Below are 18,804 nucleotides of genomic sequence, written 5' to 3' on the forward strand. Positions count from 1 at the left end.
GACTAGAAATCCTGTGAGGGGATGAGACATGTGCCCCACATTGAAGCTACAGCTGGCCCAGGCCACAAGAAGCCAGCATTGCAACATAATGTTTTTCTATTGCTCAGGTGATGGATTACTTTGTTTCCAGCTCCAATAGGGTAAATGTATATTGACTAAATATATGATTTTGTTTTCTCTTCCTAGGCAACCTGGACAAAGAACTGCTTTCTAAGGCAAAAGAGAATGAAAACTTTGATAATTATTACCTTATAGCATTTTCCTTCAAACAATATGGAAATCACACATTAATCACTGCTTTCTTCAACAATCAGGCATTCCATACTCCTTCCATAGTAGTATCAGTTATAGACAATATTCTATTCAAGTTGCTTTCTGGCCCACAAGCTTCCATTACTGTCTTCAATCATCCTCAGCCTCGAAGTGAATTGCAAATTAAAAATGATCAGTATTTTGGGTATGTGTAAACTTTCCTTTTCCTGGGATTGAGTTTTTCAAACCTGCCACATTTTACCGTATACAGCTATTTTAAAAAATTCTCTTTACCTATTATGTTCTGGAATATGGCTACTACTAGAATATGGCACAGTCTTCTACCTATTCTGTGTCTTTGCAGGGGAAGCTTGGCATTTGACATTGCTATCCACCTACTCTATGGAATGGGTTCATTGGCCAGTACATTTTCAATCGTGGCAGTTAGTGAAAGAGTCATAAAGGCAAAGCACATCCAGTTTGTCAGTGGGGTCTATGCTTTTAATTTCTGGCTGTCTTCCCTGTTGTGGGATCTCATTATCTTCTTCATTCCCTGTTTGCTGCTGTTGGTGAGTAGTGAGTATTATGTTTTGCGGTAGATTCTCCTGCATATCACAAGTTTTCCTTTTGTCCAATAATATCTAGACCCTCATTCAACAGTTTCAGTTTCTGAAGCTAATATATTTTAGGTTCTCTCTCTTTTTTTTAATCTTTCCTCAATAATAGGAAGTTTACTTCCTTAGAGGTCCCAGATACAGAAGTGGTCTTATCTAGGACTAGATCAGCATATATTTATTTCCCCCTTGTTGCCCCAAGCTTTAAGGAAATTATTTCTTTTTGCTATTCTGGGTTAATTTATTTTTTTACTTTGATCACTTTTTCTTTTTCCCTAAAAACTGTCTCTGTGCTTCAGGGGCTGTTCAAAATCTTTGATGTACAAGCTTTCGTTGAGGACAACCACTCTGCAGATATATTGCTAATATTAATGCTTTACGGCTGGTCTGTCATTCCCCTCATGTACCTAATGAGCTTCTTCTTCATGGCAAGTGTCACTGCCTTCATAAGACTCGTCATGTTCAACTTCTTCTCAGGAATTGTCACCCTAATCGTCCTTCATATCTTAAACATAAAGGGTGAGGGCATCAGCATTTACTTCCTTCTTACAAACACATACTGAGTCCTTACTCAGAGGTAATAAATGAGCAAGTAAGGAATAATCAGAACTGATAGTTCTGTAAGGGAACATCACTGAACAAGCAAGTCCCTTAATGTCAAGTCAAGTCAAATTCCTTCATACTGAAATCACATTTCCTGGGCACATCATCTTTGGAAACATTTTGAGATTCATATTTGGAGATTGTGTAGGCTGTTCTGTTAGAATTTTATCATGCAGATGTGATGAGGTAATTTATGAAAAACTAGGATTATACCTAATATAGCATAAGAGATGGAAATAATTCCCAATTTTAAAGCCAAAGTTAGGAAGAATTCCATTTCACCCTCAAATTGTTTACATATTGGTGAAAGATCCAAATGTATGTCATAAGTTTGCTATAGTGTCAACCTGCAAAAATAATATTGTTGCCCTAAAAAAAAGAGCTGGGAAGGAAACAGGGTCATTCAAGGAGAATGCATGACTTTGAGATTTCCTAAGCCTATTAATGGATAGATGTGTGTTAGGGAAGTATGTTTGAATCAATCAATTAATTTGTATTGAGTATCCATTATCTCTGAGGGTCTGAAGGAAAGAAAAGTATAAGAATAATGCCCATGAAGTCTAAGATCTCAATGTATATAAATATATTAGACATTCATGTAGTAAGTGGCAAGAGGGGAAGGAGAATGTTGATTGGGATAATTGAGCAAATAAGGAATAATAATCAATTCTGTAAGGGAACATCACTGAGCAAGCAAATCCCTTAATGTCAAGCCCATGAAAGGTCAGACTACAGGACTAAACCAGACCAGCTAATGTTGTTTTAGAACCCAGGTTGTTATGGTAAATTTATCAACTTCTTCATATTGAAATCATACACTTAATGAAATTACAAGGGACAAATGGGCTACCTCAAAAACTGAAATCAGTAATAAGATTTTATCTACAATAAAAAGGGGTCTTTATTTTATCGATGAGGAAATTAAAGCCAAAGAAAGTGCCTTGTCCAAGATCACATAAGTAATAAAGTCAAAGGCAGGTGAAAACTGGCATTCCATTTTCTCTACAGTCTTCCCAGTATAATCTATAATTTTATCAATTTGGGTTGGAGGACTTTCATTGATTAGGAGTTCCCCTGATCAACCTCCTACACATGAAAAAATAACTGACAAATAAATGTTAAATGAATATTATAGATATTATAGAAGTTCAGATAAGAGTGATCTCTTAAATGGAATTTCATGGGCATGAGTTTTGAGCTAGGTATTAAGATTAATTAAAATAAATTAAATTAATTAAAGATTAATCAAATACCTAATATATTTCATGTATGTGTGTGTTATGTTAAAAACTGTGGAAGATAATGAAAGAAAATATTCCCATCCCTATCCTCAGGTCTTCATGAAGTTTGTTTCTATTTAGGATTATTAAATGGAACAATTAGTCCTAACCAGAAGGTAAGGTTGAATGGCGTTTGTACAGATAAAATTATCAAGGAAGGTGTTCCAGGCAGAAGGAACAGAATGCACATTAAATACATGAGTAAAGTTTAAAATAGACTATTTTAGCTGGAGTTGAGGCTAGGAAGGGTGGTTAACAGAATAGAGGATAGAAATATAAAATTAGGGTGATACTGTGAAGGGCCTTGCTTCAAAGCTGAGAAGTTCACATACTTCTAGAGCCATTAATAATTTCTAAGGGAGTAAGCTTTAGGAAGATGAATATTGTAGTAGAGCAAAGGACTGAAACAGGGAAATCAGCCGAGTTCAGTAATCCAGGGAAAGACAAGTTGGCAGCAGTAAGAGTCAAGTGGTAAAGAGAGATGGAAAAATTATTGCAGACAGAATTAATAGGAATATAGATTTAGTACTTGAATAAGGGACCTTATAGATTATTTTTTAATTTTCTCACTTTACAAACTGAATCTCAAAGAGGCCACATGACTTAACCAAATTCATATGCATATATTTGGCATAGTTGAGATTTAAAGATAGGTACTCAGATTCCAAAAGAGCATTCTTTCAACTGTATTTCCACTACTGTCCCAAAGGCTTAGTGAGTGACTAAGGGGAGGGGAAAAAAGATTTAAAATTGGTACTGAAATTTCAGGATTTGAAACTGGGAGAATAGTGTTATCATTGATAGACACAAAGAAGTCAGAAGTAAAAGCAGGTTTTGAGGGAGAAGTTTATTTTTTATCATGTTGGATTTGAGATACCAGTAGGCTATCAGACAAGAGACGTTCAATAGGCAGTTTGAAATACAGGACCAGGATTTGAATTAGGGTAAGACTGGAGATAAAAATTTTGGTCATTTACATTTACATGGAGATGACAGTTAAAACCATGAGAGTAAATAATCTTTCATGGTATAAAAAAGAGGGTGAGAGAAAATAAAAGAATAGAGAGCAGAAAAGAGATCCAGTTGAAGTCATGTCACAGTAGAAAAGAGTTTCAGGAAGAAAACAATCAACAATCACAGTTTACACAAAAGGATAAAAGACTACAAAATTAACTTGATCTATACTATTTTCCTTCACAGAACTCCAATTGGAAAAACTCGCTAAATTTCTGGAAAGATTATTCTTCCTGCTACCTAGTCACAATTTAGGGATGACCATCAAAACTTTCATCAACAACTTTGACACCAAGAAATACTGTACTTCCTCTGATCTTACATTCTTTAATTGTGAAATTCTCAGTGAGTATCCATTCAGACCATTCATCCCTACATTTACTATAGCTAATGTAGGCAATCCCTTCTCTTCATTATTTATTCAGGAAAAACATTTGAAGGTACAGGTAAAGCTTGTTTCTCTTTCCTATTCTAAAGAAGTAGAGTCGTCAAGGACTACTATCAGTTTAGAAAAAACTTTTACAACGGGGGAAAATCTATATGAAGCACATTGAACCCTTTAAGAAGATACAAAATAAATTCATAATGATCAAGGATTCATGGACTAATTTAGTTCATTTATTAAACAGCTATGTATAAGGCAATATGTCCTCCTGAAGGTGGTTTTCTAAAAATAAAACATATTAATCTTTTCAGGCCTCTAGAACAAGGCTGAGCATTTTAAAACAAAAAGACATTTATCAATGTTCTCAATTGTCCAAAAGACTTTTGGACATGCCAAAAGCCATGACTTTTTCTATTTAACATTCAGCAAATGAGACAAAAGGGAAAATAATAAGAAAAATAACGGATTCTTACTGTTAGAGCTGCCTAGGAGTAGTAGCTAGGTATTACAAATTACCATATCTATATTCCCACTCATAAGCACTCTCAGAGTCCTAAATATCCTGCTTTATTTACTATTATGGCAGTAGCTTGGAAATGTTGTTAGTAATGGCACAATTAAGCTCTAACATTGACCTTGGGAAATCTTCAGTTTATATTTTTAGCTTTAGAACAGCATGAAGAGGAGAATGCAAATCACCTTGCTGTGAACAAGAGTGGCATTGCAATAATAGAAAAGAAATGAAGAAACTTTTGGAATCTTTTCCGATCAGAAATGTAATATTGACTTTGTTGTATATAGTCTAAAATCATTCTCTGAACATTTACCTTTTCTGTGGACCCACCACATCATCATATTGAATATTCCCTGCAGATCAAAGAAAATAAGGATGTTTTGGAGGTGTTGTGATGAATGATCTGCCTTTCTCTCTGTCATTTAAATTCCTCTTTGGGAAATGACCTGGGAATCTTAAGTACAGTAACTAAGTACAATGAAAAAACCTGAGAGTTTTAAAATGAACATAATTCCATTCAATATCCCCAGGTATAAAATATGAAGATGATTTCTATGCATGGGAAACTCCAGGAATTGGAAAATTCTTGATCTCACAGGTTGCCTCTGGCTTTTTTTTCTTCAAATTGCTTTTATTCATTGAGGCCAACATTCTCTGGAGAATGAAAATCCTACTAAGTCATCTTTTTAGAGCTCGGAATTGGGTGAGTAACTAAATATGAAATTTAGAGATGACCTTGTGAGGTTTCTTTCCCATCCAACTTTAGGCCAGATAAAGAAGCTACCTCCACACTCTCCTTTATGGGAAGTGAGGAAACCAACTCTTTGGCTCACTATCCTGTAGTTGAGAACTTTTTGAATTTGACACCTTTTTATAAATTAAATTGCAAATTATAACAACATGAACATTAAGCTTAATTAGAGATGTAATTTTGTATTTTGTATTTTGTATGACTGTCCTCTTTAGAAATTAAGCTATATCAGTCAGTCAGTACAAAGTTATATATTAAGTACATGTTATATGCCAGGAACTGTGTGCTATGAACCCTGAGATGGAAAGACAAAAATATCCCTGCCCTCAACAAGTTCATAAAACATATAAATAACTCAACATATGCAACATTTATACAACATAGATGAAAAGTAACCTCAGAAGGGAGGGTACTTGTAGTAGCAGGAACTGGCAGAGGTCTCCCATAGAAGATGGAATTTGAGCTGAATTTTGAAGGAAATAAGAACTAAGATGGTGAGGAAAGAAAGTATTCCAAGCATAGGCAACAGTGCCTCAGCACCAAGATGGGGTAGGAGCATCTTGTTCAAGGAACAGAAAATAAACCAAAGAAGCTTGATAGGAGAGGACTTGGAAGGGAATAAACTGTAAATTAACTGGAAAGGAAAGGACGTTTAACAGCAGTAAAGGCAAATATTGGAGAGAATTTATATTAATTAGAGCATGAAGAGTACCCATTACAGTCACTCAAATGTGCACTTTTTAACAGGGATTCCATTCTCCCTTTAAATTAAGCAATTAAAACTCTTATTTATTAAAGCTTAAAATCATATTAAGATTTTTAGGATGCCCTATATTTGTATATTGCTTACCAATCCCTGGCTCCTCTGTCAGCTGAGGCAAAATACAAATTAACAGAAATGTTTAGGTTAAAAAAATTAGCAAAAAATGCTACTATCTAATACCATTAGGCACCGGGAAGAAAAAAATGAGGAAAGACCTAACCTTTTCTTTGAACTTCTGTTAGTCTTTGAGGAGATGGCCTCATTGGAAGCTTCCTGCACCAAGGTTCCTCTAGAGCTAGTGACCCTCTGTCCTTCTTCCCCTTTATCCAATCGCTTCTCTTCAGCTCTCCAAGACCTAAATCTTTCCCTTCTACAATGTTTGTATTTTCCCCTCTCTCTTTTTCCTCTCCTCTACTCCTTGTGTCTCTCACAGCAACCTGATTGGAATGGCTAAATAGCCAGGCCTTCACATGCTCAGGAACAAATTTTTTTTTTTTTAAAGAAAATTCAGAATGTGATCAGGTTTCTCCAGCTAATCTCATTATACTTCCTGTGCAACATTACTTTTACATCCAGTGACTTTCATGGATTTCTAAATTGAGCAAGCATTTTTCCCATTTGTTATAAAGCATAGAATTGATTTGATTAATTAATTGATTAATTGATTGAAATAATTGATTAATTAAAGAGGTTCTTAAGCTACATTTACATCTCTGATTTATTGATTTCACATTAAATTTAACCAAGTATAATATCACTTTAAGGGGAGTGGGGGTTGTTGATTGGCTCCATTATGAACTGAGACAAAGTGAAGTGAGCAGAACCAGGAAAATAATTTATACTATAATAACACTGTAAAAATGAAGTTTTTGAAAGACTAAGAATTCTGATCAGACATTGATCAATTATAATTCCAGAGGACTAGTGATGAAGAATACTACCAACTCCCTGAAAGAGAAGTAATGAATTACTTGCAGAATGAAACATTTTTGAACATGGCCCATAGTGTAGCTTAGATTTCATCCTTTGAAAATTGCCTTTGACTGTTTTTCTATTGGAGAATGACTCTTGTTTTTATGAATTTAAAACAATTCTCAATTTATCATGAAAATGAGACCCTTATAAAGAAATTTATGGCAAAGATACTTTCCCAGTTACCTGTTGTATGTCTATATGAAATTTATTTCTGAAACACTTTTCCACTTTTATGTAATCAGAATTGTCCTTTTTTTCTGTGATCTCTATCACTACAGTTATGAACTCTTCCTCTTTCTATAGATTTAAAAAAGTACTAGACCTGAAGTCAAAAAGACCTGAGTTCAAATCCAGTCTTGGATTTGAACCACTTCAAAGCCTTGTTTAAATGAATTCCCTCTGTAATCTCTGATGATAATAGGGGTCCAAGGAAACATATATATCATCTTCTCATGTGAATGTGAATGTATCCTTGTTTAGTTTTGTATTATTGTTCATTCATATTTACCTTTTTATGTTTCTCTTAATTCCTGTGTTTAACCTTAAAAGTTCTTTCTTAGCTTTTGTCATTTCATCAGGAATGAGTGGAAGTCCTCTATTTCATTAAAACATTTTTTCTCTTCTGTGTCCTTGAGCAAGTCACTTAAGCTATTTAACTCAGTTTCCTCCTCATGAGAATAATACTGCCACTTACCTTCCAGGATTGTTCTTAGAATTAATGAGAGTTCCAAAATCTTTTAAAGTTGTTTATCTTTATAATATTGATGTTACTGTATAAATTTTCTCTTGCTTATGCTTGCTTCATTCTGCAAAAGTTCATACAAATCTTCTCAAATTTTTCTTAAGCCATCCATTTCATTATTTGTTATAGCACAATGATATTCTATGACATTCATATATCAGAACTTGTTCAGTCATTCCTTATTTGATTTGCATCACCACAGTTTCCAATTTCTTGCCACTGAAAAAGAGCTATAAGTATTTTTATGCGTCATAAGAATTTCTTCCCTTTTCCCTTCCATTTCACAGCTGAGTAAAAAATATTTCTGTAACAATCTATGTATGTTTCTATGTATTATTCTTCCCTTTGACTAATTCAGGTAAGAGGAAAGTTATATCACCTTCTTCTCTATTTCTTCCTTCCTATTTATATGAACTTATGTTTGGAAGCCTAATTATGTGAGATAATTCTCCATCCTTCTCCCTCCTTCTGCCCTCAACGTAATCCTCTTTCTTTTCCATTTAATATCATCAAAACATAACAGAACCACTTCAAAGCCTTGTTTAAATGAATTCCCTCTGTAATCTCTGATGACAACAGCGTCCAAGGAAACATATATATCATCTTCTCATGTGAATGTGAATGTATCCTTGTTTAGTTTTGTATTATTGTTCATTCATATTTACCTTTTTATGTTTTTCTTAATTCCTGTGTTTAACCTTAAAAGTTCTTACTTAGCTTTTGTCATTTCATCAGGAATGAGTGGAAATCCTCTATTTCATTAAAAAATCATTTTTCTCCTGTAAGATTATATTCATTTTGCTAGGAAAGTTATTCTTGGTTGTAAGCTATCCTTTGCCTTCTTGAATACTATATTATAAGCTACCCACTCCCAAATAGTAGTTACTGCTAAGAATTCTGGGATCTTAGAACTGGCTTCTTGGCACTTGAATTCGTTCTTGCTTGCTGTTAGCAGTATATTTTCTTTGACTTGGAAGCTCTGGATTTTGACTTTCAAAATTCTAGGGGGTTTTTTTGGGGGGGAGGTTCTTTAAAGAGATGACCATTGAATTCTTTGTATTTCCACTTTCCCTTTGATCCTAGAGATCTGAACATTCTTCCATGGTCTCTTAAAATAAGGTTTTTAGGCTCTTTCTTGATTATGACTTTCAAGTTGTCCAGAGATTCTTGAATTTTTTCTTCTTAATCTGTTTTCTAGGTCAGTTATTTTTGCTACAAAATACCTTACACTCTCTTCTATTTTGTTTTCAAATTTTTGACTTTGTTTTCATATTTCTTGTTGTCTCATGGAGTTGTTAGTTTCTATTTAGTCCATTCTAATTTTTAGGGAATTTGTTGCTTAGGCAAAAATATGCTAATCTTTTACCAAATTGTTCATTCCCTTTTCAAATCTTTATTTTTTTTTATCTCCCATTTCTTTATCAATTTTTTCCTCTAGCATTTAATTTATTTTTTTATTTTTTTTAAATAACTTTTTATTGACAGAACCCATTCCAGGGTAATTTTTTACAGCATTAGCCCTTGCACTCACTTCTGTTCCGATTTTTCCCCTCCCTCCCTCCACCCTCTCCCCCAGATGGCAAGCAGTCCTATACATAGCATTTAATTTATAAAAATATTTTTTAAAAAATGTTAACGCTTGCTTTATGTCTTCTATGATCTAATTGAACTTGTGCCCAAATTCTGTTTTTCATTGAGGCTTTCCTTATAGATATTTTTGTAGTCATTCTCTTCTGAGTTTATGTTTTGAGTGCCCCCATCACCATTATCACTTTTTATAGTAGGATTCTTTTTTTTTTTCATTCTTCCAATCTTCTTCCTGACTTTAAACTTAATGCTAGTGCTAAGATCTACATGCTTATGGAGGAAATATCTGGTTTGACCTTCTGTCATCCTAAATCCTATTGCTTTCTTAAGGTATTAAGTTTGGTGTTATTTCAGAATTTCAAGACTCAGGCTGGGGATTGGCAAGTTTTCAGGTCTCACAAAATGATCTGATCCACAAGAAATCTGAACGTCAGTTCCTGACATTAGGTGTTATTTAAATGTTAGCCAGTGTTTTTAAGGAACTCCTCGTTTAATTATAGGAGCAACATTAAAACAACTATATACAATCCAGGGCAAATTAGAGATAATTAACAGGAAAGAAAGTAGCACTTAAGGGGATCCAGAAAGACTTAAAGGTTACTTTTTCAAGCAATTGACCCAATCAACACTTAAAATAAAAGTTAGTTTACTATCCATTTCATTTCCATTTTCTTAAACTTCCTTAAACTTGAAACTTTTGTCTGAATGTCTGTTATTTTAAGAAGGAATGTGTTTTGATAGCAATTGTTAATGCATGAAGCTAAAAGATACTTCATTTCTATCATCACAATGTTTGATTCCTTATAGTTGTTCACAAACCACAAAAAAATGCTACAGCTTTTTCTTTTAATTCACCTACAACCTTTATAATATTACATACCATAGATTCAAGCATTCCAACATCTTGTCCTATTTTAGAGTTGCTTTGATCAGTTTCATGTCATTCTATTACATCAAATTTTTGGTCTAATGTAATAATAAGCCTTTTTCTTTTTTTACACAGGAAGTATTTCCAACTGAAGTATTCCTTTTGTCCACTAGGTTAAGGACTGTTGATAATGTGATATGTGGCAGCACATCACAACCACAGGCAATAATAAACTAGGTTGGCTGACTACATAGCACTGTTAAAACCCCTAATTTGTGTGTCATTAATTGAATTTTTGCTCACAGTAAATGCAACTTTGTATCATTTTATAACTGACACTAAATCATATTTCACATTTTTCAAATTCACATGAATTGTGCCCTCTTTTTATATGCATGTAATGAAATGTTATTGTGCCCTAAGAAATAATGAAATGGACAGCTTCAAAAGAAACTGTGAACCAAATGAAGAGTAAGGTGGACAGAATTTGGAGAACAATGTATTTAATTATAACACATAATTAAGAAAAAACTTTGAAAGATTTTAGAACTCTGATCAGTGCGATAATATACTTCTGGTTCAGAAGACTGAAGGTGCAATTTACCATTCATGTACTGCCAAAAAGATAACAGCTTAAAATAATGCACATTCATTTTGGGCATAGTCAATGTGGAATTTTGTTTTGCTACTCTGTGCATATTTAATGTGTGTACATTCCTTTTAAATATATGTTATGCAATGGGAGGAAGAGATAATAAATGCTTGTAAAATATATTTTTTAAATATGGAGAAACTATTAACTGAATCAAAGTAATCAGAATTAGAAAAATACTATGTCCACCATAATAATGTAAACAAAAGGAACCCTAAAATCAAGCTGAGTATTAAATAATTTTGATGATTAGTCTTGATAACTTCCCTCCTTTTAGTGGAAATGGAAATCTGTGTATGATGAATGGTATGTAATTTGTCAGCTGAGGTTACTATGTCCTATTTGTCTTCATTATAAGAAAAAGCATATTCAGAAATGAATTTGATGTAAAGCAAAAGGTATTAAATATTATAGTTTAAAAACATTTTAAATGGGTTAAACTAAATCTCAAAGGTTTCTCTGAGTTCTAAATACTGTTATCTAAATTCTAACTAAATCACTATGTATATAACATCTTAGCAAATTGTAGCTAGTAATAAAAACATTATTTTACAATGAAATAAAGTAATTGATGAGATTAAAGGTGAATTCCTAGATATATATCCTATAATATAGAATATAGGACCTGTGATCCTAAGGTCTCCAGTCATAATGATCTATGAATATCATCTTCAACGATAAAACAGGTACAGAAGATACATAAGCATCTGACTCTTGACAGAAATAAAACCTAAGGAAATTCTAAAAAGAAAATTGAATGTGAGAAGGTCAAGTTATGAGGTGTAACAGAGTTAGAAGAGTTGCATAGGTATAATCAAAATTAAGTGCAAAAGTACATAGTCTAGTTAAATTTAATAACCATGGAAAAGTATATTACTATTAAAAAAAAAAAAAAAGATGTATTGCATAGACACTAGAATTTTTCCAGAGAAAATTAGGTGCTTCTAGCAGATGGAATGCCAGGCCTCCAGTGAGGAAGATGACTGACTCTTCCTGAATGCAAATATGTCCTCAGACAGAGATTGTGTGCAAGACCCTGAGACCCTGAGCAAGTCTATTTGCCTCACTTCCTCATCTGTAAAATGAGCTAGAGAAGGAAACGGCAAATCTTTCCAATATTTTTTGCCAAAAAAACTTCAAATGGGATCACAAAAAGTCAGATTCAACTAAAATGAATAAACAACAAGACAAGTAAACAAAACCAAATTTTTCAGAAGGTCTACTTAGCTTATATAAAATTGTTTACAGAATTGCTTAGTGTAATAAGCCTTATATGATGCTATCCATAGATCTGTTGATATATGGCCAAAACAGTGGGGAATCACATGACAATCACCTTCAAATAGTTCTATTTGCAGATACTATGGGAAGCTAAAATACCACATTATATATCTCAACATCTCTGTAATCAATTAATTGAAAAATTAATATCTTTTAGCTTTGCATTGTCAATGAACAAATTTAAAGATGTTCATTTGATTGTAGTATATGTTAAAGATGATGTTAGGGGAAACTTTGCAGCCCTATTAATGACAATGCTAGTAAGATGTATTTTCAATGTAATTTATGGGTTTTTTTTTTGATATGGAAGAATTGTATTGGACTCTGTAAGTAAATTAAGGTAAAGACAATACAGACAAACACTAGTTAGAAATATGATCCTTCATGTGATTTGGATACAAGGCATGTTTCATGACTTCACTTGTATTGAAAAATGAATGAGGAACTACATAGGATTTTTCAAGTTGTTATAAAACTAGTCAACTTTACTTTTAAAACTCCATTAAAAGAAAGACTCTTTGCAAATGTGTGATGACATGTTGGCAAAAGGCATGTGGCACTTGAATATTTTTGAAAAGCATACTGGCTTTCTTATGTGAGAATGTTTTGAAGGATATTTGGCTTAAAAGAAAAAGATGCTATCTTTTCTTAGTGATAATAATGAACATTAAGCAAAATTCATTATATAACAGATATTCCTGAAACTTGAGTGCTTTCTGCATATTTTTGAGAAGTAGAATAATTTTTCATCAATCAGTGCCTTAAACTCATGCTGTGATCTAGAAAAAGAAATGACTTCATTTATTAAAAAAAAATTAAAACTATAGATAAGAAATTTATCAAATAATATTTTGTCTCCAATTTCAAAAAATATTTTCCCACAAAAGAAGAAAGTAGAAACTAATTTACTAATAACTTGACCAAACTTCAGGAGTAATTCTCATTTTATTTCAACTAAATATGAATAAGATTCTATTTGGCACATATAAATTTTACACATTTGTCCTTAATCCATCTCAAGAACAATAAATAGATTTGTCCTATGATAGTACTTTGAAACAAGTGTTTTGAAACAAGTGAAAGTTTTATTTTCGCTAGGAGTGAATAAAGAGTTCTCAAGTTTATCAAATAAACTAATACAAATTTACTATTTATACCATTTATAACATCTTATTTGTATAAAATATGTTTTTATTGTTTGTTATAAAGTTATGATAGAAAACATGATCATGTTTGAAAAAATATATCACTGAACCAAAAAAGGAATTACAAATAATGATATTATCAATAACATAAATATTTTAAGAAATCATGAAAATAACTCACCCATTACATTTATGTGTTTATTATTGCTATTTTTGTGTAAAAAGTATACAAATATAAATACAAAAATTGAATGCATTATTAGAAATAAATATCATATATGTTATTTTAGTTACATGATTAAGATTTGTTTTGTTATAAAAATTGTATAAATTTTTATTTGAGTAGAACATTAAGAAAATTATTTGTATAGATGGGGTTTTTTAAGTCTGGAGAAGGTTTACCACAATTTTTTTGTAACAAAGGACAGGATGGAGATCATTATGTAAAGTCCAAAAATCACTGCCACATGATTTCAATTTTATTGCATCTGGGGTAGAAATTATAATACTCTACTTTAATTTTATAGTATCCCAAGATGTTTCTAATTATAAAAAAGCTAAAATTATAACTTTGAATATTATTTAATTTTAAAACTATATCTCACTAATGTGGTTCACTTATAAAATTGCTCAGTGATGTAGCAATTTTAGAAAGTGAAATTGTTACAAAATCAAATTGACAATGAGATTGCAATTCAAAAAAATTAATTGGATTTCTGGATCATTTGACCAACAAGAAGAAAGATTAGATATTTTACTTTTTTCTAAGCCTCATGATTTCTCAAACCTCCAAAAATGAATATCATGCCCCACAGAGCATTTTCTGCAAACAAGGCAAAACCTTTTACTAACAGTAAACAGTTTAAAAAAAAAAAAAAAGGCCAATATTCTGTAGCCTTTAACCATTAGCTTGTGGTTGCGAGGCTGCACAAGCCAACCCACAGACTGACAAGAAAGTTCAAATCCATAGTCTGACACCCATTCCATTCTTATAATGCCATGGAGAACTAAATCTTAAAGAGCGGAAATTTGCTCAGATTAATGCAATAGCCCCATAACAACATTCTGTGCTCTTAATAGAACCACGTCTGAGTAAAAGAATGAAAAAACAAGACAGGCCTCTGTCAAAAAACAAGAAGTCACTTGAGGTAGAGATTTAGGCTGCTGAACAATGAGTTCCTCAACCAGGAAAGAGTGATTTCTTTTTAAGGTCCAATACACTGGAAAACCCCATCAGAGGGGAGGGAATCAATGAGCAATGGGAGAAAAAAGGAGAGAAAGATTGAAATCCCAAAGATTGTAGAGAGAAGAAAACTCAAAAAGATCTGAAGTAAAAACTGATAAACCATCAAGGAAGACATTAACATTAAAGAAAATAAGCCCTCCTCATCGAGCAAAAGGAGTTCACACATCTATGAATAAATACAGTAAAACAAAGGAACCTGAATCAATATTTGATGACGAAGAAGACTATGTGGACTTTGAGGAGAACATGGAACCCCAACATGATATTTCTGAATGGTTTAAGAGAAATAGGAATTGTGAGAGCGGGCTGTAAGCTTCCGCAGGAGAAAAAAGTGACAGAATAGACAAAACTTTAATCCATGGTGACAAACCTCATCAGAGAAACAAAGAGGATAAATGATTAGAAATACAAATAGACCTAAGTCAAGGACAAACTAGAAATAGCAAAATACAGTAACATCAAAAAAAAAAAAAAATGTTAAGCCTCCAAGACAAGTTATATAGAGACTATTTAAGGATTATAGAAGACTATTACAAAGGAGGGGAAAAAACCCTAAACTTCATAATAATGATGCAAGAATACTACCTAGAACTTTTGCACACAGAAAATAAAGTGACAACGGAAAGAATCCATAGATTTCTTCCAAGAGTGGAAAATAAATATGATAAGCTCCAAGACACAAAGTGGTTAAATTAAAAAATTACCTTGAGAAATAACAGTTTCTTCAAGTAACAGAAAGACAGACCTTCAAATATCAAAGAAAGGAAATTTGAATAACACAAGAGGATTTGGCATCCACCATAAAATGCCAGGAATAATGAAATTACGTGTTTCTAAGAGCAGTGGAGCTCAAGATACAGTCCACAGTAACTTACCCTGAAAACTAAGTTTTGTCATAAATAATAATGTTCAATAATGTTAAAATATTCTTACAAAACCAAAAGCAAAGAGATTGTTTGCTTCCAATCATCCCAGACAACAGAACTAATATAAGAAGGGTAAACAAATACAGCAATCAATAACAGTAACAAAATTTAACCATTTAGAAATTTCTTTCTAATGTAATCAGAGGTAAAAACAGAAGTTAAATAGAAGCAATGGTAGAGAAACAAGTTTAAAATATCAAGGACCAAACCTTACAACTACCTATAAGTGAATCAGTTTGGGCATGGGATGGAGGGTAGATCTAAATTACAAAATAGGGGATGGGGTGCAAAATGTGGAAAGGGGGATTAAAATAGGAATATTTGTTGTACCCTAATCAAGTCAAAGGCTAGCAATGAAAAGAAAATAACTCATCTCTCTGAGGAATTAAAGAGCCCACAGAAGAATAGTTGAGGAGGCAAAGGATAAAATTAAAAAGGGAGAAGGGAGAAAATTTTTCCATAGTGAGTGGGGACACCACTAGTGAATGTTCAGATAATGGAAAATATATTCTATAAAGGGAGATAGAGACCTTATAATGTTTTATCTGAAGAGATTTTTTTTTTTTTTTTGCTTAAAGAGACAATTCATCCTGCCTGAGGTAAAGGGGAATTAGTTCCTGGGGAAAAGGAAAGTAGAAGAGTACCCGGAGAGAAGAACACCTAGAGGAGTAGGAGGGCATAGACCCAGGGAAGAGATTTTGAGGCAAGTTGTGTGGAGGTGGGGGTGGGGGGAGAATGATCAAGGAGAGAGCAAAGATCAATACTGAAATATATACAATTGGAGACATAGAATCTTACCTTGCCTTAATATCATCTTTTATCACTTTTTTCTAAGAGTAAGACACACAAAAAGGAGAGATGGGGAGAGCAACTAGCAAGTTCTTGTTCAGTTGTTTCAGTCATGTCTTGATTCTCTGACCTCCTTTTAGGGATTTTATTGGCAAAGATACAGAAGTGGTTTTGCCATTTCCTTTTCTAGCTCATTTTGCAAATGAGAAAGCTAAAATCCAGAGGGTTAATTGAGTTTGTCCAGGGTCAAACAGTATCTGAGGTCAGATTTGGATTCAGGAAGAGATTTTCCTGACTCTAGGCCTTGTATTCTATCCACTGTCCCACCTAGCTGCCCTCTGCAAGCTTTACAAGACAATAAACTAGGAGAAAGACTCAAAATAGATACTGCAAAAGTTTTAATTCCACGAGAAATACAGAGAATAAAGAATTTATAAGAGCCATGAACCAAACAATAAAAGTACAGACTAGACAGGGAAGATTAATAATGAAACAAGAGAAAGAAATCCTTTCTAATAAAAGGCACATAAAATTTTGAAAATTAATTTTAAACTCCCTTTAATAAGATTAAAGGGAAATAACCAGATAAAAAGCAAGCAAAAGAAAATGAAAGAAAGGAATAAACAATACTAATAAGCAAATCTCTAAAAACTAGGAAAAATTAAAAAAAAAGGGTTGCTTGAGGGTTGAAGGAAAAAGCTAATTGAAATGGGACCGTGTTTTAAAAAAAAAAAGCTAAAATAGCTGTAAGACATAGTATCATTTATAGTGGAAGAGAAAAAAATCTTGGGGAAAAAAACTTGGAGGCAAATGGAGGAAAAGATAAACCTTTCATAACTAAATGTGAACACATTAGTAGTCAAAAAAAGTGATAGATTAAATAAGAAAATAAAACTCCACAATACTCTGCTTACAAGAGAAACATTTAAAAAGCAAAGACTTGGAATAAAAATGAGGGGCTAGAAAAAAATTTGCTATATATTAAGTGAACTCAAAAAAGCTAGAATTATAAAAACTATCAGACAAAACAAAAACAAATATTCAAAACATAAAAAGATAAACAAGAAAACTACATTGTGTCAAAAGAAACCGTAGACAAAATATATCATTGTTAAACTCATACTCTAAATACTTTAGCATCAAAATTCATAAAGGAAACATTAGCTGAGCTACAAGAGTATATAGACAATAACACAAGTGACTAGAGGTTTCAAGTTTGAAAAAGTCTAGCATATAAGAGAAAATATAAAACTGAATTGTTAGATAAATGATTTATGGTGTCTTCTAAATAGGGCTGCAAGAATATATTTCTCAATGTCAGACTTTTACAAAAATTGACCATGTATTAGAACACAGAACCACTGCATGTAGATGTTAAAAGAAATGTAAATGCATCCATTACAAATCTTAATGTGAATCAAAACACCAAAAGACAATGGAGACCTAATAATGAAATTCTAAATAATGAGTGGGTCAAATCAATAATTAAGTGAAAAATAATTATAATGTTGAAACAACATGCCAAAATTCTATAATGCATCTAAAGCAATCTTCAGGGGAAAAATCATATCCCTACAAACCCTCCAAACTCGTATCTCTACAAACATACAATAACAAAATGAAGATAAGGTTGAAAGAGGAAGGATTAATAAACCGAATATTCATTTTAATAATTACTCAACAAAAAAAATCTAAAATAAGCACAAAAGATGAAGTAGAGAGGAGAAATCGATTCATTGAATATATTTATTATAGATATACTCTCCTACCAAAAAAAAAAATCCACAGGGAATAGATAAAACTAAAACTTGGCTTTTTGAAAAGACTAATAAAATTGACAACCTTGTAGCCAATCTGAGTAAAAAGAAAATCAAATCCATATAATAGCAAAAAATTAAATCACAACAAAACCAGGAGAAATAAGAATAATCAGAACCTATTATGCACAGTTATATACTAACAAAATTGAGAAGACAAAAGAGATGATTATTTTCAAAAATACTAAATAATAGAGCTACTATAAAAGAAAAAAATACCTATTTCCAAATGATTCTCGGAATTCTATCAAACTTAAAAAAAAATACCTATCCAAATTAAGAAAGTACCCTGTCAGAATTATGAGATAAATGTAGTCCTAATAGCTAAACCAGGGAAAGATAAAAAAAAAAAAAAAAAAAAAAAAAACAAAAGGAAAACTATAGACATATATCATTATTATGAATATTGACTCAAATTTTTAAACAAAATCCTATCAAAAAGAGAAATGAGTTGCTGCCTCAAACCTTATAACTTAAGTGCCCTCTTTCTTACTCACTTTACATGCCTAATTATCAAATATTGTCATATCTATTCCTTCCCATTAATAATAGCTCACATTTATATAAACCTTTCAAGTTGGCCAAATCCTTTATAACTAT

General features: G+C 32.3%; 1 protein-coding gene across 7 annotated transcripts in view; it reads left to right on the forward strand.

Moving 5' to 3' along the window:
- The window catches only part of LOC100917056 (ATP-binding cassette sub-family A member 3-like), a 242,475-nt gene that overhangs the window by 174,340 nt on the left and 49,331 nt on the right, over positions 1-18,804 (forward strand). For all 7 annotated transcript variants that reach the window (XR_004233331.1, XM_031962329.1, XM_031962313.1 and 4 more), the window contains 5 exons: positions 187-457; positions 617-821; positions 1,166-1,385; positions 3,950-4,108; positions 5,193-5,365. Coding sequence is in view for 6 of the 7 variants with exons in the window: in XM_031962329.1 (XP_031818189.1) it covers positions 187-457; positions 617-821; positions 1,166-1,385; positions 3,950-4,108; positions 5,193-5,365 (1,028 nt within the window). In the remaining variant the exon portion in view is untranslated. The remainder of the gene's footprint in view (positions 1-186; positions 458-616; positions 822-1,165; positions 1,386-3,949; positions 4,109-5,192; positions 5,366-18,804) is intronic.

Source organism: Sarcophilus harrisii, chromosome 1 (genome assembly GCF_902635505.1).
Source record: "Sarcophilus harrisii chromosome 1, mSarHar1.11, whole genome shotgun sequence".
Classification (NCBI taxonomy): domain Eukaryota; kingdom Metazoa; phylum Chordata; class Mammalia; order Dasyuromorphia; family Dasyuridae; genus Sarcophilus; species Sarcophilus harrisii.